The following is a 22,735-nucleotide window of genomic DNA, read 5'->3' on the forward strand; positions in this document are numbered from 1 at the left end:
AATGGACACTGTCATTGGTTATTTTTGTATCCAAGCAATGAAGCCCGATAGGCTCGCACTTAAATCCTCGTTTTGCTGTTGGGCACCTCTAAAACGATGACAGTTGGTGTTTTTTCAGTGAAAATGAGCTATCAATCAGTTGATTGACAGCACCAAACTTGTTGGAGGCAATACAGAGGGGTGGGGTGTACGTACCTGGTTGTCAACACTATCTGTTAATTTTTAGGTGCTGATTCATTTTTTCCTCTGTCACCCAGGGAAACAAGCTCTCTGATATAGTTCATTGCATCACAATGCATAGCATCTCAGAATTAGCATGGCAGTCCCTGAGGTAGATGTTGGCTGCTGGAGGCGTATGTCTGCTGACTGATGGGACGATGGCAAGGATTGATTCATTCTTGTTGTTCAAGGTCTGTTTACAGTGCTGAGTTGTGGAACACGTATGTGTGTCACTGGGTAGTCTAGGCCAAATGCAGTTCTATTGGCATGAGATTCAACTGAAACCACAGGGCTTTTTGTTGACTTGTTACTCTTTATGAGTCAGAGAAAAATCAACGGATGAGCTCACATTTATTTGATGAATCCTGGGCAATAAATGTGCCATGTGCTGTAGATCCGTTCTTACTATTGGTTAGCATATCCGACACACAGTTCTTCATTTGTACCTAGTACTACACTTCAACTAGGTATAGAGCGGAAAATGAGCGTTAAAAGCACCAACTCAACTTTGTTGAAGTCTCTTTGGCCCTAGTAACAACCCCATGACTCCACGGCCCCAGCATCCACAGAGCTGTGGTCCATCAAGGTGCCATATTTAAGCCAGTCTATTTCTGTCATGTTGTATTTCATAAGGTAACAGCCTGCCTCTCTCCTGACTGCACCTTCTGAACTTTAGCTACAGAATCAGTCTAATTTACCAATTTTGCATACTTCGTCTTGCACTTGTTAAACAATCCCATAAACTGGCACAATTATTACAAGTGCTCATGTCAGGTTAAATTGTCGCCTACACCATTCTCCCTGTATATCTAATGGGTCTAAATACAAATCATATTTAATTTTAAAATCTCTTACAGTACAGGTTGTGGAGATTGGTATTTTTAAAAGGGGAAAGTCCCTGCATTGTTTTGAGGAGATAGATGTACTTGCTAAACAGTGTGGGACTATCATGTTGTGGTCAGAGATACTGTATATGAGAGCGTTTGCCTTTTACTGTCTGCACTCATGCCTTGCCCTCTCCTTCCCCTCTCATGCCAAACCTCCTCCTCTGGCCTATTTCTCACCTTTCTCTGTTTGCATCCAACTCTCCGACAGCGTCCTGTGATCAAGCCAGTTCGCCAAAGTTGTTCTGTATCCCTCAATAAAAATTCTTACCCATGCTATAATTTGTGAGGATGTGAAATTTAGATGTATAGCTTTTCAAGTTTGAGCAGAAACAAATTGGGATGATGGAGATGACCCACCTGCAATGTAAAATAAACAAATTATCTGTTGTTGTCTAAAATAAAAAACATTTTTCTATAAGAACAGCAGTTTGAAGGCACTACCTAGTTGCACTACTTGCAACTATGTCACCCACACTCATAATTTCTGGTTCAATTAGCAGTTTTGTTTGTAACATCTGTGAAGATTCTCAGTCATCCAGGTCATGATATCCTAAAATTGCTGTTCACTGGCAACCGGACATGCTTTAAGTTGTTGAAAACCTTTCACCTTCTATCCTGACGTCTATATAAGTTCTGACTAACTGGCTGGAAAGCAGACTTTTAAGCCCTGTAGACTCACAGAGCTGTTTGCACATAATGCTCACCTGTATAATGTTGTTCCTGAAACAAAAAACACAGGTAACCATCGGGGTTTAGTTCTTAACATTTGAAAAACTACAAAACTACAATTCCCATTAAATAAGCTGGTTAGAGGGGCTCTGCCCAAGGGCAAACAGACACTCAGCACGTAAATACAGTTGTGTGTCAAAAGTCAGACATAAATTTACACTGAAAATAGTGGCATATGTAGCTATATTTTTATTATATAGCTATAGACAATACATATGGCCCCTAAAGTCCATTAATCAGTAATATACTAATATCAATTGATAGGTATTGTTAGTAGCTGAACCGCTACAAACATACCAAGGTATTAGAATTGATGTGTATTGTCTAATGAATTCACAAATGATTAGTCCATCACTTTTAATTTGGTTCTTAAAGACAGCTTCAAAAGCAGTAAGCAGACAGACAGGAGGAATGGGACAGCACACGCCGAGGAATGAAGTCCAGTCTGACAGACACAAGATCCAACTTTTGTTTGTGCCATTATGACTGACACCCACACATGTTATGGTTGGCTTTGAAACCACGGGGAGCTAGGAAGCAGCTCGGCTCATGTTGCTTCATCCTTGCTGTGAACTAGGACAGTCAGATGGGTTTCTGGCCTACAGGGAAGACAAGCTAGTAAAGTGAGGTATTGGGGGCTCTAGGACAGCTGGGGCAGATCATATACAGTAGAAGGTATATAGATCTAGAACGAGGCAACACAAGTCAATGACAACAAGTCCATGGTAAAAGCTACATTTTAGTTTTGATTAAAAAGGCAGATTACGAAAAAGACTCGTGCCATGTTATTTACCATTATTTGGCTTGTTTACTGCTGTAACTGACACCCTCAACAGATCATATGTCAGCCCTTCAGAAGTGGTTATTAACATGCTACAAATGCAGTTACATCATCATTGCATGAAGTCAAGGTGTTAAACGGCCAAACACTCTATGAAATTTGTTGGAGGCTCAGTGTCTCAAGTCTGAACTCACTGGGTTGTATCCAGTCTAGCTTGAGCAGAGACACTGACCTTTGATATTTTATTGGGCAGTAATGAATCTGAGGAGTATCATGTCTGCTGTGGCAACATCTGGCTCACAATTCTTTCCACCCAAACGCCAACATCGGTAACCTGGAACTAACACACTGTGTCCACAAATGTCACTGCCAACTACTTAATACTGCAGCAATCAGTCTGCTCATCGAGTTATTGAGCTAAAAGTTGCCAGATGAAAATACATGAAAAAAACACACTCATGTCACGGCGTAGGGGGTTAAGCAGATTACCATCTTGTCACCTTTCTGTTCCCATTTTTCACCTCAAGCCATTTGTGCTTGTGTGTGCTGCTGTTTATCATTGACACCATGTTCCAGCACACCGTCATCTTGGGGTAGTTACTGAACATCACTTTCATCTATTGAATCCATACTTAATGTCACTTGATCAACTGAACACAGTCTTGAACACACTTTGGATATTTCATTCATTGTGTACAAGTACTAAGAGCACGTTCTAATGTACTTGAGGTATTCCAGTAAGAAAACAATGTTATTTAGACACTACTGAATTTGATGTTGTTGATGACATGGTTGTGCAAGTAGACAAATTTTCAAGGTGAAAAATATGGCCCAGGAAAATTTCTAGAAACTAATGACTAATATATATATATATATATATATATATTATAATATTATAATAATATTAAATATTAAAATCATATACATGTGTTTTTTCAGATATTATGTTAATTCTCAATTGTAAAGCAAATAGTAACTAAAACTGTCAGAAAAAATAAAGAGTAAAAAGTAGAATAGTTGCCTGAATTGTAGTGGAGTAAAAGTAAAAGTAAGAGAAAAAGGAAGTACTTTAAAAAAAATTGCATGCAGTTCAAAATGGTACTTCAGAACAATACTGTACTAAATGCACGTAGATATTCACAGAACCCATGTAGCTACAGTATGATTCACCTCAATACGTTACATGTAGTAGCTGAGGAGACAAACGCAGTTAATAATCTCTTCATCAGCAAAGCTTTGAAAACCACAAGCTCAGGAAACTGCTCATCGAGATATATGAGCAAAGATTCACAGAGCTGTGACAAGTCACTCAACTGACCTGAAGTACTGGCAGCATGGCAGCATGTCAGTCTTGTGGGTGTTTGTCAGCTATCGTCGTGGCCGTCCTCCTCACTGGTGAGTAAAATGTTTACCTTATTGTAGTAAGGTGTACGTCGTAATAAACAGTAGCTCAAAATAAATGTCTCACTCTCACTGATGTGATAACTATGCTGTTGTGATGGATTTTGAATTAGTCAGACTTGCTCACATTCTCAACATGACCTTTTAATTATCAATATGTCCGTGTTGTGATAGTATCAAATCTGGTTTTCCTGAGTGTAGTCGTCATGTACACTGCTCTATAAAGACTTTTCCTAGAAGTACTTAGCCTACTGAGTAGACTATGTTCAAAAAACAAGTAGTTCTATGGCACCTAGTGAAAGCACCACGTCAGACTTCAGCAAGTTAACTCTTAATAGCACGGCAGCTAAAAGGAGTTAACCACAGCTACTTAAATGTATTTGGTGAAAGTTTATTTCTTTCCCTGCAAAGGTTCAGTGCAGCGTTTGCACGTGAAATCATCTAAAAAGACATAATATTACAGGCGTTACAATGCTAATATTAAAACAATGCATGCAAATGTGTGTAAAGTAGAGTATTCATTCGTTATTTTTGTCAATCTGTAAGTCGTGTTTGTGACCTTTGGCTTGGAGTTAGAGCCACAGCGAGGCCAGACTGCCCACGCTCTGCTTTCTCGACATGGCACGTTATGTAACAGGCTGCACTCTGGGCAGTGGAAATGTTATCTCTTCCAACATTAAGGACACTGAAATGAAATGACCGCGAGCCGATACATCCACACATGGATGGTCATATGACTAGTCACAGAGTCGGCCCCTGCCACAGCCAAGTACCTAACTCTCCTAAATTCTCTGCTGACTTACAAATGCTGATACGCCACCTGTTATTATTCAGTTTTCTTGTTTAGTGAAACGTTGATTTCAACTCAAGCTGCATTTAGCTCAGTTCTTATTAAGGATCCAACATACAGTAACAACAGGGCCGGTGTCCCAGCTGCCACAGGAATGCGACTGGTGGTTTTCAAATGTAACACATCACTTGCTGAGCATGTATGCTCTTTTTCAGCAACACCCTTCTGCACTCTCAGTTACAGGCATGCCTCACCTCCCGCAGTACCACTCCTCTATTTTCTGGTATCTGAGTGTCTCCAGTGGAGGACTGAGGAGAGCCTGCCTCAGGGTCACTCAGTCACTTAGATTTAAACTGGATGCATAGCTGAACAGGAATCTTAAAGCTCTGGTGCCTCTCAGCCATGAAATTGTCATAAAACGTGGACCATAAATCCTAAAATCCCCAGGTAGATTTAATATTGTTGCTGGTCAGTGTGTATAACACACTTTATAACTAGGGTTGCAACGGTATGAGATTTCACAGTAGCCTCAGAAAATAGTAGTAGTAGTTGCTGTAGTATTAGTTTTAGTAATACTAGTATTACAACTAACCTTGAAACTGAAGTTTAGTACTAAAACCACACAGTACTCATACTACTAGTACTAATGATTGTTGTCATATTATATTATATTATATTATATTATATTATATTATATTATATTATATTATATTATATTATATTATATTATATTTGGAACATTTCTCGGGTGAGACAGGTGATGTCAGCCCCTCGCTTCTCTGCCTTGTCCTCTGCTGCTGCATTTGTGCTTGTGGCTCCCAGTGCAGAGTCTGACAGGCACACACAGGTGAGATTCTCTGTCCGTTCGCATTATTTTGCCTGAACAAGCTAGTGTACAAGAGATGATAACTATCAACTTTCATGGTTATATACCAGGATACCACTGCAACCCAAATTATATGACTCATTTTGTGAATTCAGAGGTTCACCTCTTTAACCACTCTAGGCCTGGACCAGTGGCTTCTGCCAATATGGCCTTGAGCAAGATATTTATTCTTATATTGCCACAGCAGTGTCTAGGAAATACTGCAGAATACTACATCTGCATGAAAGCCCTTCATGATCATGATCACTGAGGACTATGCAACATTTCTTTGCATTGTCAACTATGCAGAAGACTGTTGAGTCTTATCTGATCTGAACAAAACAAGACTGTGGTGTTACCTGCTTCCTGTTGGTTTCAGTACTCTGTTTTTGTGACCTGAAAAGAAATTGTTCTGTGTTTCAGAATGCCTCGTGACAAGTGTGACAGGAGATGGAGCAGATTCTGAAGAGCCACTAGGTAAGTCAGCAGAGGATGCACTGAGCGTACAATGCTGAGCTGTAGATTGGAGGTCGAATGGATCAGTGGCACCATGACCTTTATAAGTCACAGTGGAGGCTTCCTGTTAAAACATCAATTCAGCAACAACACTTCAAATTCTTGTGTGTTTGTTACAAAATTATATGCAAGGGGAGTGAGGAAACTCTTAAAGGGACAGTTCACCTTATTTTACACACTATAGTTAAGCGTAGACTGGAAACCTGGGAGGAAAGAAGGAGGACAAAGCAGCAAAGGGCCCCAGGACGCGGGGAGACTCCAGGAAGACGTTTAGTTACATACATAGGGCTGGATTGTTTTGCCACATGAGATCATGATATTCGTGTTTTGTTGATGAAGCCTCTCGTGAGAGTGTGACCCGCAGCAGCAGCAGCAGCAGCCCCCGCTTAATGATTCCTAGATGTTCAGGATTCATATTGCAAACACTGGTGATGCAATTTAATATGAGGAACGAACCATGAGACCGTGACTGAGGCGTTTTTTTTTCCACAGAGTAAACAAGTTGTGAAATCACAACAACGATCACAGCAGCATTTTTTTTTTCTTCTGCTAGCCAACCGTTACACACACACACACACACACACATACACACACACAACAGGTGCTGCGTCTTGTTTGTTATTGACCGTCCCATCTGTGCTTGCTGTGTTTTTTTCTTCCAGATATTAAGTATGTTTTGATCGGACTCGGGCTCGGCCTATTATTAGCTGCTCTCTTCGTTGTAGTCAAGATCTGCATCATCAGGAAACATGTGCACGATAACAGCACAGGTGACATGATGGACTGAGGGGTTGTTTTCACATATCACCACTGTAATTTGTAAATTGTATAGATTCTTATGCATGTCTGTTTGTCGTATTGGAATCATAGTAATGTGTAATGTGAAATACTATAACACTGTGCTTAAAATAAAATAGAAATGCTCGTATATGTTTATAATAAGTCAAACTGTCCTTCCCTACAGAGTGTGGCATGAAGAGAACCTCAGAGGTAAGACATTCACCTTAAGCAATAACAATAGAATGATAACACAGTCAACCTAAACACTAAACTAATTCATCTCTTTGTGTCCTTTTGTCCATTTTCATAAATCATGGAAGACATGAAGATGGACCCTAAATATTTTGTAATAGTGCAAACGAAACCTTCAAAATGCTGTGTTGCTACTGGAAACAAAAAATGTTTGTGTCAGAAAGTTCAGGTTCCCATAACTATTATTTGCTCTCAACCGCAGCCTCACTTGTTCGCTTTGAGCCATCTGAGCCAATCGGAGAATCCCGCGGTGTCCGTTGACATGACGTCTTAAATGTCAGGCACAGTGATTTGCAGGATGATAGGAAGCCATGGATGTATCTGCAAAAGCGCCATCTGGGTGAAAAGTCAACCAGGCGGCCTGTCGCTACCTTCTCACAGACATCAAACCAGTTTGATCTCTTCTTATTGTATCATTGTGGTTTTCAGAGGAAATTCCTCCACGTATTTGTAACAGCACTTTTTTTTTAATTTGGCTGTAGAGAGCTGTGTTATCTAATAACACAGTAATATAAGTTGCAGCCATTTAAGATGCACATGCATGTACTTGTGTTTTGTTTCTTTTTTTTTTTTCCTTAACCAACTGATCTACTGACAGAGATGCTGCAGAGATCATGTAGCACCACTCAGTGGGAAGCTTAGAGACTCAAAAGCGGTTGATGCCTTCTCCACCAGGTGGCGATATTTGACCAGAAAAACAACCTCAGAGACTGAAGTCCTGTGTGACATCTGAGCCCCAGAGTAGCCTTGTATAGAATTCATTCCTCTCTAATTGCTCTAATTGTTTAATAGTTTACAATCATGCTTGTATTTACTGTGTGAACAGTGTGAATGTTATGTGTTAAACTGTCATGCCTCTGTATATTTTACTGAAATGTGAATCTAATGAGCAGCCTGTACATGAATAACAACAGTAATGTCTTTGGTGCAACCTTCAAATTGTACAATTGTACGTTTGGTTTGAACAGAAGGTCTTCCGTAAAAGTGCATGTTAATTTTTAATGACTTTGAGATTCCAAAACTGAATAATAAGGATAAACAAATGTATGGAAACAAGTGTTTTTGTTAATTAAAAGACTAATTTGTGACCAAAAAAATTTGTTTTCAGGTTTCAAGCTCAGTACGTCAGCTTTCAGTTCCACATTTATAACATATGGTCCTCATTCGCCTCCACAGATATGCAGACGTGCATTTGAGACCTTAAAGAAACATTTTGACAGCGGCCAGATATAAGATAGGAATCAGATCTAGATCCACACATGAAAGTGACCCAGATCTGGTATGAAAGAAAATAAGTTATGAGGGGAAAAACTGTTCTCATTTGGGCCGTGTCAGAGGATGTGAACGTGGCCTTAATCTATGAACTGTCTTCTTCAAGCTGCACTTTGTGGGTTAGAGAATATCTTGTTTTGTCTGTTAGCAGATCATTGTGGGAGTCTGACAGGTGTCAGGGGTGTTTCCTCGCACCCAGAACACAGCACTAGAAGAGCTGAAGTTCAATGTGAACTCATTATCTGAGCAGCATCTTATGGTAAAAAGCTAATGTTGAAACTGATTCAGGCAGTAAAAAAAAAAAAATCTAAATGATATTGGTGTGCATAAATAGCATTGTGCATTGATTGTTTGTCTAGAGAAGGATGAGGGAGTCCAAGTAAGCTGGTGCTGTTGAGTTGAGCACTTTCTAGGCGAAGGTCAGGGTGTTTGAACCTGATGCAGCAGCTACAGGAAGCCAGCGCAGAGATCTGAAGCGCGGTGTAATGTGTGTCCTTTTAGGCTGGTCAAAAATGAGACGTGCTGCCAGTAACAGACCAGTAACAGACCAGAAGTGACTCAAAAAACGTCTTATCTACAATATCAAGGCACCGAGTGCTGAAGTCGTAACAAGCACATGTATAAAGAACTTTGAGCAAATACACAAACACGTCTAGAGTCCTTATTGAGTTATTATTGTTAGTATTATAAATCACCACTCCAGGTCTCCAGAGCTTTGCTCTCTGGCATTTTAACAAAAACCAGCAGGGTGTCCCAAAAACCCTGCAGTGACAGCCTGCTGCATGGATCCTGTTACACGAGACAACACAGCCACACAAGTTTAGCACAGGAAGAAACTTTTACTAAATACAGAGGGTTTTCTTCATTGTTTTATTGTCCACACAGATGACCACACACACACACACACACACACACAGAGACTGCTACCAACCCCCTATCTCCTCCCCCTATGTCAGCATGTGTGTGTGTGTTCCAAAATAAAAGCCCTGACTGAGGTCTGTGCCCGCTGCCCTACACAGCTGGAAGTGTGATTTGTTCAGTGTCAATCTCAACATAACACTCCTCCCTCCTCTTCCATCCTGCGCAGGAAATGACACTTCCCACTCACGCACCACCAGCAGAGGTGTGTTTGTGTGTGTGTGTGTGTAGTTGCATATGGTCACCTATCTGTTTCTGTCTGCTCTGTGTTCATGTGCATATGTTTGTGTGCGCAAGTCTCTCTCCCAGATGTGTTTTCACTGTGCGACAGGAGCGGGGAGGGGCGGTAGGAGGTTCTGAGTAGAAACAGAGCGTCCAATGTTTCATATTACACTTCTCTGCTGGGGGAAAAAAAGAGGTGGAGAAGAAGAAGAGGAGGAGGAGGAGGAAACCTGCGGCTTCTTTTCTCCAACGGCATTTAACTGGGAGTTCATGGAGGCTGCAGCCGTGGAAAATGAAGATCTCCTCTGTGGCCTTCGCTCTCCTGACTCAAGCACTGTTCGGAGGTAGGAAGACTTTATGTTGTTTCACACCACAGTGGATGCAGTGGATCCACTTTATTTTTCAGAGCGGCTTTGGAGAAAACATCTCAGAATCTGGGAGGATGTTGAGGTGGAGGCTGAGCAGATGGAGAAAAACATTTTTGTTAAATAGCTTCTGGATGTGTTGTGAAGTTTCTGCTGAAATGACTATAGTTTCATGTGTGTTCAGGGTGTGCAGGCAAAACAGTAGCAAGTTTATCAGAGTTGTTTATGTGTTTTAGAGATGAGAGGGAAATCCAAAATTAAAATAGTTGGTTTTCCTGTGAATGAGTGCAAAAACAGAGCTTGTTGATTCACCTCTGTATTCCTGCAACGCTGGAAAGGAGACAGGTGATACATTTGCAGGCACACTCAGCCGTAAAGGCCGTTTCTCGTGTGTGCCGCGACATGCCAATATCAACACGAACGTATGTCAGCGTGACAGGGAAGGAGACTGCTGAGCAACAACAAATCCACTGTCAGACATGACGCATCGTAACAAACGTTCACTATTTGTGTTACGCTGACTGTCACAACTTGTTAAAGCTAGCCAGGAATTAGACCCTTGCAGTGCAAACCATCTTTAAACCATTCAGGTTCACTGTGATTTTCACGGTCGAGGAGGGTGGAAGCAAGAAGAACTTTGACACTGGACAAATTGTGAAGGCTGGATAACTGCAGCATCTCTAAAACAGCAGGCCTCGTTCCTGGTATGCAGTGGTCAGTACCCACTAAAGCTGGTCCAAGATAGGGCAACTGGTGACCCAGAGGCAGGATTATGGGTGTGCAAGGCTCATGGATGCATGTTGGCACCACAAATTGCTGAAAAATGTAGCACTGATGAGCAGTTGTCAGCAGTTTGCCTCACAGATTTCTACATCTGAGGTTGTCTAGCCGCAACCCAATCAGAGTGCCCATGCTGACCTGTCAACCACTGAAAGCACCTAGATCATAGAGCAGTGCCAAAAGGCAACTTGGTCATCTTGTGTGCTGTGGTCTGCTGTAGCAGCAACATGATGGTGACACTGCTGAATAAACTGGAGTTCTGGGGGTGGAGCTGGATCCTCTACATGTTGTAGCTGAGAGGAGGATGCTGTCCAAACTCCTCTCAATCCTAAACAATCCCTCCCACCCACTTAACAGTGCACTGGCTGGACAGAGGAGCGCGTTCAGCCAGAGAGTGATCAACATCAAGTGCTCCACAGAACGTCACAGGCGATCCTTTCTACCTGTGACCATCAAACTGTACAACCTCTGTAAGGGGGAGGCAAACTGACTATCATTAAAGAGTGGGAGTGGAGTTAAATTAGTTGGTTTCTTTTTAGACAAAAACATATTTTTCTTGCCTAATTATCAGCACAGCACCTGATTGTTGGGTGCTACTGTATAATTCATTTTTAATTCATATTTATTAAGTGCACTTTCTGAAATAACGTATATAAACTTGCTCCTCCAGATTTGTGTTTAGCCATCAACGTCACCATTACCCCTTTCCCCTTCACGGTGGCCCAGGAGGGTCAAAACATCACACTCTCCTGTGTTGTGTCCCAACGGCGGCGAAATACAGCTTTGCCAGTGGTGAAGTGGACATTCCTACCAGCGGGCACAGACCGTCCAGAAGATGAACTCCTCATCGCCCGCGTCAACATGAGAAAGGCCCGTTTCTATGGCAACTACACAAAGAGTTTTCCATGGCCCAAACTGAAGCTGACAGTGGTGAAGCAAGGGAAGATTTTTGACTTGCTCATCTTGAATGTCTCCAAGGGGGACCAAGGCCTCTACATGTGCCGGGTGCAGGAGTTTAAAAAGCACCAGGACCGATGGAAGGCTTCATCCAACTCCACCGCTGCTACTGAACTGAGAGGTGAGGACTGCTTTTATTGTTTTATTTCCTTCTTCACTCTTCCACTCAGTGCTTCGCAAACCAGTTGTCCCCTGCCCACTGTTCCAAACACATTTTCTCAAATGACTAAGCCTGGAGTGGTTCAGGACACGTGCACAAGCCAACCACATCTACCCACCAGTCTGACAGTGTAGCCAAACTGTAGCATAAGGACGACTCAAAACAAAGTTAAACAATGCGTATGCAGCATGTACAGTGATGGTTCAGAGTTTAATACACTGTAAGTCGGCCAGTTTGCAGATTTCAGAGATCTTCAACGAGTCACTAGATACATCAATTAATTCTTCTTGTCTGAATGACATCACTGCTATTTTTGCAACCACAAAAAGAAACACTGAGTAACACTGTTCTGATCATTGTAACCAGAGTTTGGGTCAGATGCTTGTATATGGAATATGTGTGCAGACGTATTCCATGGCCAGCAGCGGGCAACTGTGACTGTTACTGAGAAGCTGTGATCACATCAAACTGATTGAGGTTTTAGTGGGATGCTTCTGCAGCAGAGCTCTGATGCACTGATGGTAAAGCTCCGTCAGTCGACCTGAGGAGTGAAAGAAAGCTTAACAACTGTCTGTGACTGCAGGATTAATATGATCTAACAGCATGCTGCAGATAGCGAAAAAAAAAAAAAAGTGGTAGTAGCAGTTTCTCCAACCACAACTGGATGATTTAATTCATTTGGCTGAGGAGTCAGTGAAGTGGGTTTACTGAGCAAAAGCAGTGTCCTGCTTTTGATTTTGCAGGGAAAATGTCATTGGTTAGGAGCACGTCTGGGGAGAAAAGGATCCTCCAGTGCAGTAAGTTGTGGCTTTGATTGAGCAGAACTTGGAGAAAGAGCAGAGAGAGTGTGAGGTTTCAAAGCCGCCGCCGCCGAAGATCTCACGACGGAATGGATGACACATCCACTCGTAGCAGATTCAGCACAGATTCGCTTCGCTTTCATTTAAAGAAGTAAACTTTTAAAAGAGCCGGAACTGTTTCCTCACAGTTTTCCATAAGTCTATCATACTGGCAGGTAAATGTTTGTAGCGAAACACTGCAGTCGTGTGATAAAACAATATTCTACTAGTTTTTACTCATCTGTATCTGTGCTGAAGCAGAGAGCAGAAGCAGACCACACACAAGGCGTCCTGGCAAAATGAGCTGCCAATCAACATTCGGCATTCGGCTGAATGTGATTGGTGTGTGACAAGACGATCATCGCCAAGCTAATCAAACTGGTGGAGGAATATTTCTCTCACCCACTGGTTCTGTACATATAACAGAATATGTACTCACATATAATGGAACTGTATAAATGAGTACGTTTGTCTTGAAGAAATGGTCTTTTAATTCACTCCTTACACATCTGTTCTTCTGTCTCGGGCTTTTAGAGCAGTCATGTCCCTTCCAAGCCTTTCAAAAGGCAAAATATGTCCATCTGGCTTATTACATCCCCACGGACACTGTCTCAACGTGCTTCTTTTGTATTTGCTTGTGTGTGCTAATGCTACTGTCCACAATTTTATTTACGAGCTACAAAGCACTAGGTCACATCAGCAAATGCAGAAGCCATTAATGTGTATATTGTAGGTTAAGTTGGAGAGACATCTACCGTATGTATATTTGTTGCTTCGTTCATCTGAACAAGTCTCATCCTTGCAAAACTCAAAGACAATTCATCTTTAAACGTAGACTATTACCCTCCACTTTGACCAGCAGTCTGCTCACCACATTTTCCAGGCAAGTGTTCCTACAGGCTGCGACTCTCAGGGTGTCCACAGCCAAGTTTGGGCAGATACAGACACAGTTCCCCCTTCGAAAAACTGTTGACATTGGCCTCAACAAGGAGTTTCCCTACCAAAAGGAAAACAGAAAGAGAGTCCAGAGACACTCAACAGAAACAGAACGAGAGATAGTTGCGCTAAAGGAAGGTAAAGCTTGAATGTTTGTCCGCAGCGACAGTTGAGCGGGCAGCTGGCTCGTGTCTGGCTCTCAACATTTCAGTGGTCAAGGATGTGGGGAGCTATTTCCATCCTAGGAAGCGCTGGGCCGTTGTGGTTGGAGTAATAATAATTAAAAGAAAAACCTACTGCGACATTTTTGGATGAATACTGTAATTGTCACATGATGCAGAAAATACGATTAGATTTATTATTTTTTGTTTTGCTTTTATTACACAAGAGGAGTGCGGGGTGCGCAGAATTCAGGATAAAACCAGAATACCGCCATTGTCTGCTGCAACTGGAAGACTTTATTTGTCTTTGTATTCACGTTAATGTGAAACTCCTGCATCTGAGGTTGGTTAAAGCTCGGTTGGAATTCTTTAATCCACATTTCAACCCATCTTATCAGAATTGGGTGTGAAAATCGAACATCTCCACTGAAACCCTAGAAAAGTTCTAGAAAAGCTAATCATACCTGACTTTGTTGGCCAATACACTATGAGTTATGACACGTAAAAGTCGGGAAACAGTGTCCAGGATCTTGCTTGGCTAATTGTAATGAACAGCCAACACAGGAAAACTGCTCTATTTCTGCTGAGCTGACCGGCAGGCGGTGTTTTTTCTTCCTAATGTCCAAATCAGCGGTTGACAGCTATGATAAACATCAGCAGCACATCTGAGGGGTTTAAAACCCCTCTGGGACCATTGCCCCTTGTCCCCACTTCAGATGAGAAACAGCAGATGACTGAGACCTTATGTGTGTGTGTGTGTGTGTGTGTGTGTGTGTGTGTGTGTGTGTGTGTGTGTGTGTGTGTGTGTGTGTGTGTGTGTGTGTTTTTGTTTGACGTCAAAAGGATGGAATTCCTGGGGACGGGTAACATTAGGTGACCAGGTGTTTCCACAATCTGTCGGACACACAAAACTCCCATTAGTCCACTTACTACTGCTATATTGAACAGAGTCTGAGAGGTCGGGGAAGGTTTGATAGAAACAGTGTCGACACAGCATGAACTAGCTCAGATGGTTGGCATAGAATGGGGACATGTAAATAGGAAGCCATCAAATCGTCCAATGTATACAGTACATGCATAATGGACACAGTGGGCAAGTGTATGAAAATATGCTAAATATGCTCTTCTTAGAAGAACAGATAGACAACAGGAAGTTAAAGGACTGATTATTTAACCCTTTGTCCAGACACACATCACTGCTGTGTACTTGCATTCATCTGGAGCCATTTCCAACACAGTAAATCAGAGCAGACTGACTCAGTAGATAATGAAGGCACAGAGCATCATTATTAATTCCAGCCCACAGTCTGACTATTGATGTTTACAGCGCCGGGTTTGTTAAGGCACAAAAAAAAAAAAGTCTAAAATACAGTCAGCATGTGAATGCAACTCTGTGGCTCGGGGAACAAAATGCAGCCTGTGTGAACGTTTCCACTGTGGACCAGCGCTGTGTTCAGCCATTCAGGAGCTGCACTAAAAAGAAGACAGATAAAGAAATAAGCGGTTTTATTGCACACGTCCCACGAGATTTATGCCTTTTCTGATTAATCCAACAAGTGCAGCTGCTGCACTGACGGGACTTCACTGAACCTGAAGGCAAGAACAGCACATAAACGTTGCTGACGTTATTAAGATTTATGCTGTGAAAAGCTCACTGTGAAGTCATCTGTCACTCCAAATGAACGTCAGAGAGTCTGTTTTGAATGAGACAGAAATTGATGCCGAAGCCGTGAAGCCTTCTTGCACATACTGTCTGTATTTATGAACAAAAAAAGAACAGTATAAACTAGTATAAACTGTTTTGCTGTAAACGTCCCACTGCTCTACGTGATGGTTCCCAGTTTTTGATTCCCACTGGAACTGGCTGTTCCTCACAGCCCAGTCGGCCTGCCCCTGAGAAAGTCTCCGGCCGGCGCGCTGGCGAGCCTGTCCGTCGTCGGCTGCGTGCTCGTGGTTTGGGGTATTTCAAGATGCCCCAGTGGGTGTCACTTCACAAGCTTCCTACCACCAGCTCAGCAAGAGTGCAGCCGTGTTAAGACTACTGTGGTCAGGTTGGGTGGAGAAATGAGTGAGTGGCTGGGGTGAAAATTCACGTCGAGTATGGGAAACTTTTTTTTTTCTCAGCCATGACACATTGCTGCAATTCTCATTATAGATTCAGGCCTGCTATGATCCAGACTTGTTGTAATGAGCTGCCAGCAGCGCAGAGAAACCAGCTTCTAAATTTTCAATACATTTTTCCTTTGCATCGATCCATAACTCTAAACCAGCCGCTTGCATTAGTGTCCATGTGATAGTTATCATCCTTGAGTAAAGGCTGAGCTCTCCTGACAGTGAATCCAACAACAGGATCATGCAGGGAGGAGGCCCACCTCGGATTATTGTCTTCCTACAGTGATCTTTATTTAAACTCTAGCCAGCATGTAATCAGGCAGCAGGGAAGCCACAGTGATGACTGTGGACTTTACATGTTTCATTTCTCTTCTCTATGCAGTGCATGTCCTACCAGCCACCAAGGCCAAAGAAAGCCTGTGGAGCTTGTTTGAAGGTAAGTCGTCATATTTATAGTATGCGCGCGTGCGTGTGTGCATGCATGTGTGTTTGTGGTGAGCAGGCACTACATAGTCCTTGACAGGCAAAAATAACACAGCCCAAAGGATATGCTATACTACAGAGCTTTAAATAGCTCCACAAAACATGTTTCCTTCATATTTGTGTGTTCAGTGAAGCACTGGGCTGAGGTAGCGTCGGACTGACGTGTGATTGCAGGACCTGCTTTTGTGTTTCAGATGTGTACCTGTGCGCGGTGCTGATCTGTTCAGTGGGCCTGCTGTGCATGTGCATGTTCACAGTGACGGTAACCTGCCAGTACATACAGAGGAAGAAGAGGTTGAAAGGTTAGAAGCCACATCAACACAATCCCTCCACTGACTGCTGAATTGTTGCTTTTAACCAGTTCAAAGTTTCTAAATGTGTTTTATCTCTGCAGATAACTACCATTTGGTCAAAACCCCCCAAAATAGGTATGATATTCAACTTCTGACTGATGATTTTTGTCCTACAACTATAATATTAATAATTATTAGACTAATCCTTTGGTAATCTGCTTACATTTCAGTTCAGGAGAGACAGTCACCAGCGTGATCAGCATGTCTCCCGCTCTGCCTAAAAAGCAGAGGAGGTACAAGAAGAAGAGGAGTAGAGACCACCAAGAGGAGGTACCACCAGAGATCCCTGCAAAAGGTAAAAAAATATTATTTTCTAGTGTGAAACGATATTAGCAAAGGATTGGTTTTCTGCAGGGAATACAGCAAGAGCTGAGACCTGAGAGGTCATTACATCACAAAGATTATTGGCGTCACCTGTCCTTGTAGAAACCTGCTTTTGACACAGTTTGCAGTGCACAACACTTCTTGCCTGGACTTTAATTAGCCAGAATATCTCCACACTACTAAATTTCTCTGACTTTTCTTCACTTCAACATTGTTTTGCTTATCGCACACCTATATTACATTTACATTTTAGTCATTTAGCAGATGCTTTTATCCAAAGCAACTTACAAGTCAGTGCAAGGTACAAGGAGGTCTTGCCTGGATTTGAACCCCAGTCTCCCACTACACTAACCAGCCCTATGTGAAATGAGGCCCATTTTAAGTTTGTGCTTTTGTTGTACACATAAATATATATGTTATATTTGCAAAATAGATATCTGCAAAACCTGTGTTTCATTCCTGCAGCTCCAATTGGAGACAAAACACGGAAACCCAAACTTTTAAAACCACAACCAAGGAAATTAGTGTTGGTAAGTACTGTATATTGCCTTCTATAAGATGCTTGTGTCAATGTTAATGTCAATTCTTTCATTATATTATATTATATTATATTATATTATATTATATTATATTATATTATATTATATTATATTATATTATATTATATTATATTATATTATATTATGTAACTATTCATATCTGACAGACTGACAGGCCTATGTCATTTGAACAAACAGCTTGTTCAACCCTGTGATTAGCTTAATGGAGCACTATAAAAATGTTTACCAACCTTGAACTTTTCTCACCACTGACACCACTTCCCTCCCTTGCCACCCCCCCCCCCACCATCATTATCTTCCTCCTCTTCCGTCCGTCTCCGCCGTCTTCAAACCTCCAGCCGAAGATAGTAGAGGAGAATCTGACCTATGCCGAGTTGGATCTGGTGAAACCCATTCCAGAGCCCAAGGCATCGCGTAGTGGCACAGTCTATGCTCAGATACTGTTTGAAGAGCAGCAGCTATGAGTCGGACCCCCACACCACTAGTAACTGTGCCTCATGTACAATGAATTGTCTATTTATAGTGTATATTGTTTTGTATTCAAATGGTTTGTGAAGGGAAAGATTTGTGACAGAATTGTACATACAGTATGATTTATTTGAATGTTCTTTAATATAACTTCCTTTCATGAGGTCAAGATTCAAAAAGGAAATGTTTCATATAACATATATTTCACTGTGGTATTTTGATTTTTCTCTACTTTCCTTTTGAATCCTATGTAGCTTCTGAGAACACAAGACAATGGTATTTGAGGTCCTTAAGGCTTAAGCCTGTGAAGTTTCTTTCACAGTTGATTGTGGGAAACATCATCCACAACGACCAGATTTATGAACAAGAGACAAAACAAATTAGACATCCATCATTGGGAATGTGAACCAATACATTTTCAAGTGTGAAAAATGACTTACAGTGTGTTCCCAGCCTTATCTGCCACTTAACATCTGTGCTCACTTTATGTTTGTATGTCAGGCTGCAGTATATAATGACCACAAGCATACACACACACACACACACACACACACACACACACACACACGCCAATACATACACAGCCATGTGAGAGCACTTTCATCTGGTGCCAACATCATCTTAACCGGCTGTTAACAACACACAGTTACTGTACATGCTCTATGCATATGATGCGAGAAACAAAGAACAGAACCCTTCATAGGCTCAGACACAAATGCACATATTATACATTTTAAAAAGTGAATGTAATGTCACATTTTTTTCTAAATCTAAGAGTAATTTTGCTGTTTGAGATAAGAGCCAGAGACCAGATTGGCCATAATCCCACATACCTACCTTTCCTTGCTTTCTCACTTTCCATGAATCTGAGTGTCAAAGTGCTTAGGTCTCTTTTTCCATTCAATGATTCTCTGGATTCAGGCACGGAAAAGCAAAGGAGGGTTTTTAAAACAGTGAACTTGGAACCTAGACACAAAGGCACCATATTCCTCCCTTCCCCCAAGACGTCCACTATCTTACACTGAGTTATCCTTCACTTTCTGCTGCATGCTGGCTGAAGCCGGTGTTTTGTCCCCTTTTCAGCTGTGAACCGTGCTAAGTGAGCTATTATCTGATAGTACTGTCAGAGAATTATCAGAAATTATTCAGAAAAATTATTTGACTCTTAATTTATACATTTAAAATTTAACACATATATTGCTTGGTATACAGCGAATACACATGTTTGACTCTGTTGAGAAAGTTAACTTGTATGATTGTCCCCTCAGTCAGCTCTCGTAGCCCAACATCACTTTAAATCCATAACATATTCTTGCAGCAAGCTTCTGGTTCTGGCTTTTTGTGGACTTTTGTTCCACTCATTATATATTACATTACAATGTAAACCACCGTTGGCTTCTGCATTTGTTAGCATTCCAGTTTTCCATTTGTGTCTTCATCTGTACATCTGCATTGCATAGTGTGTAATGTGCCTATGAGATGACTGAAAGTGACCTTTCAGTGGTGGGTAGAAATGTCTTTAAATGCACTAAAACTGTGAACTGTATAGTTTCTACCAGACCACATTGTCCTTAATGGGAGTTCTCTAACTAGAACCATATGTGTGAATTGTGCCTCTCTGCTCTCTCCCTGTTTCTTTCCCCACTCCCTGCCTATGACTGACCTCTACAACAAGCAACATTCCAGCTTTTTTACTTTTTAATTTTGTACATTTCAGCTGTACAGTGTGGTTCAATACGTGAAATAAATATGAATGTGGATTTAAGCAGCTTGTCTCTTTTGATGGTTGTGTCAGTCAGTCCATCACTGTGCTCCACCATGATCATGATCAACATGATCATGCATGTTTGGACTTAAGCTCTAAATTCAGCAAGTGATTTTACAAAACATAAAGCTCACATCTTGCAGCTCATGCTACTACCTCCACGTTGGTGTACAGAGTAGACATGACAGGAGTACAGCCATTAGCTCCCTGGATGGGTGTCAAGTGGTGGTTGAGGCACTGTAATGAGAGAGGGGTAGATCTAAATGTTACATTTAGTTTACTTGCAACCTCCAAATTATTTTCTGAAGGAAAAGAGAGAGGAAGCTCACTGTTTGCATGAGACAAGGCTCCCGAGAGCTCATAGAAAAATGCCTCACTCACAAAGAAAACACATGGAGTAGACAGAAAGACACAGGTCAGTAGAAAAGTGGGTTAGAGAAAAGTGGTCCAACGGCAATAAAAATAGAACAAAGGTAAATAAAAGTCAAATTGTTGAAGTGGGTGGGATTGTTGAAAAGGAAAAATAAGCTAGGAGACAGACTTGGAGGTGTCTTCAGAGCATAAAACAGCACGCTTTGTAAGCACTCCCTTAAAAAGACACTGATGTCACCAGCAAAACAGCCAAACAAAACCTATTGTTAGAGCTAAAAACCTTTGCATGTGTCTGTGCTTGTTCTGTCCCATGCATGCCATCATCTCAGTCGATAGAAATACAATGCATCGTAGTGTCAGTAACCAGCATATCCTGTGTGGTTATAGTAATGCATAGCTACACCGGCCTCTGGGCGAAAAAGAGCGTGATGAAAGACTTCTGCAAGTGGAAATCACAGGAAGTAGGAGTCAGATTAAGGTTCCAAACTCTATATCTTGTAGAGGACTTGGATCCAGTGTCGAACGGTCATGCATGTTAGTAGACTGACCTAGTCCTCTAGTCCTCTGCGATACCGTCTATAAGTATACCGTAATGTGCCTGCAGGCCTCCTAACCCAATGGGTTTCCAGCTGTTTAGCATTCATAAAAACACACTGTCATACCCAGACAGGGGGTAGGACTACTGACAAGAAACCCACTAACCTAGTGAAAGCATTTACTCAACAAGTTAACCCGAACTTTGCGTTAGGGTCCACAAGTTCAGTGAGTTTAAAAGTAGGCGTTCTGCTAGTCCAGTAATACATTTAGAGGGAGACAGCATGTTTTCCAAGTTCCTGAAGAGCGACTGTGAAAGAAAAAACAGAAAGCGACTCTGTTGCTGTACGGTAAGACACAAATTAGCTCTGAGAATGTGAAGGGAATCCAGTTGAGCCCTTTGCAGGTCGGTTACATGTTTGGTACAGCTGGTGTTTCTTCTTAAAAAATAAGAACTAGGCATATTCTGAGTCAAATCCACGAATAGTTATAGGGAAGATAAAAATATAACAGCTCATCACAGCCTACTGTGAACACCAAAAGCCTGTATCTGGTCTGGATTCCAACCGTTCGTTCATCGTCATCTCTCACTTGGATGTGTTTGACAGGCAGACAGTAACTGATGAGGCATTTCACTAGCAGATTTATTAGTCTGCAGCAAGGACGACTGTCATCTCCCAGTGCCATGATTCACTCTGCTATTACAGGGATCTGCAGGCCAAGCAGAACTAACGAGAAACAGCTTGTCTCAGTCTCACCGGCTGGATGCCTGTCACCCTTTCTGGCTCCACAGAAGGATGACATCCCGCTACAATGACTTTCTAGATTGCAGAGGAGAGCGGTGGTTGTAAATGATGGAGCCAGAATGAGGTTTCCCCCTAACCATGCAGTTTTGCTTCGTTCCTGCTGTTACCTGTCATGTAATGTTACACCTTTGCATGAATGGTGTCGCCTGCAGAAACAAATCCACAGACAACTCACCTTTGTAGACCTCTTCAGTATAGCAGAGTAGATCATTGCCATCATTTTAGCGTGCACAAAAAAAACAAATTCCAGTGAAATTTTTAGAAGGGCAGACAGCTAAAATTAGCAGGTGGTAAACACAGCAGGGCATTTACCTATTTTAAACCCTACTACTTATTTGAGCAGTTGTTGCAGAACAAAACAGCTATTTTCAGGGGCAGTTAAAATAGGACTTATTAGGATACAGACAAATGAATACTCGTGTCTGCTTCATGTGTAAGTAAGCAACACTTTTGTGATATGAATTTAATAAAGCATTAATATGCCACATGGCCAACAAATAACTTTTTTTTTTTTTGGGTAAACAAAAAGAGACGTCCAGTAGGTCTAGAATCCATTATTGAAGGTAGATGTACTGTTGGTGTATTAGTGCTGAACAATACACTTGGATACTCTAATCAACAAATGTATTCATTAGTTATTGTAGTGACATGTGGCTCTTTGTGATCTCTGTGTAACTAATGATATTTTATGCTTTCCCAGACCAACTTTGTAAGGGGAAAACACTATATGTGATCCAAATATGTATTAGATCCAGATTTTTCTTTGTCTTATTATTTTAGGTACAGTATATTTGTTAATACTCTTGGTTCACATACTTTTTCTTGTTGCTGTACGTTCACACAGTTTGCTCAAGGCAATTCTTCAGGCAATCATGATCATGTCACGTCTTGTTGACAGTACCAATTAACTAATTGTTTCCAGTCATTACACTCATCCTATGCAACAACTATAATACAAGTAACTAACTTACCCGCGGGGGCCTAGCCAATGTTTTGTCAAGTCCGCATTAAGCTTTCCCGAATGAAACGTGGACAAACATTTAGGCGCTCTTTGAACTTTCAGCCCCGAAAGCGAAGGCAACACAACAGTCGCATAGTTAGAGGAAAGGAAAGCCGCATCCATTTAAA

At 41.6% G+C, this 22,735-nt stretch overlaps 2 protein-coding genes across 3 annotated transcripts; both read left to right on the top strand.

The window, feature by feature from the left end:
* Positions 1 to 3,914: 3,914 nt before the first annotated feature.
* On the top strand, positions 3,915 to 9,121 carry LOC113156582 (transmembrane protein 273). 2 transcript variants are annotated; one of them, XM_026351809.1, is made up of 5 exons: positions 3,915 to 4,011; positions 6,096 to 6,149; positions 6,851 to 6,958; positions 7,153 to 7,178; positions 7,289 to 9,121. In XM_026351809.1, exons 1-5 carry the CDS (start codon positions 3,951 to 3,953, stop codon positions 7,292 to 7,294), a joined length of 255 nt encoding a protein of 84 aa, XP_026207594.1. In that variant the 5' UTR covers positions 3,915 to 3,950; the 3' UTR covers positions 7,295 to 9,121. The 2 variants fall into 2 exon arrangements, with proteins under 2 accessions (XP_026207594.1, XP_026207593.1); XM_026351808.1 differs by having other exon boundaries at positions 7,423 to 9,121.
* Positions 9,122 to 9,398: 277 nt separating this feature from the next.
* vstm4b (V-set and transmembrane domain containing 4b) lies at positions 9,399 to 19,895 on the top strand. The gene is made up of 8 exons (XM_026351807.1): positions 9,399 to 9,976; positions 11,448 to 11,855; positions 16,325 to 16,378; positions 16,620 to 16,727; positions 16,820 to 16,853; positions 16,949 to 17,073; positions 17,568 to 17,632; positions 18,001 to 19,895. The coding sequence occupies exons 1-8, from the start codon at positions 9,925 to 9,927 to the stop codon at positions 18,124 to 18,126; spliced, it is 972 nt and encodes a 323-aa protein (XP_026207592.1). The 5' UTR covers positions 9,399 to 9,924; the 3' UTR covers positions 18,127 to 19,895.
* The last annotated feature ends 2,840 nt before the right edge of the window (positions 19,896 to 22,735 follow it).

The sequence above is a fragment of the Anabas testudineus genome, chromosome 19 (genome assembly GCF_900324465.2).
Source record: "Anabas testudineus chromosome 19, fAnaTes1.2, whole genome shotgun sequence".
Taxonomy (NCBI): domain Eukaryota; kingdom Metazoa; phylum Chordata; class Actinopteri; order Anabantiformes; family Anabantidae; genus Anabas; species Anabas testudineus.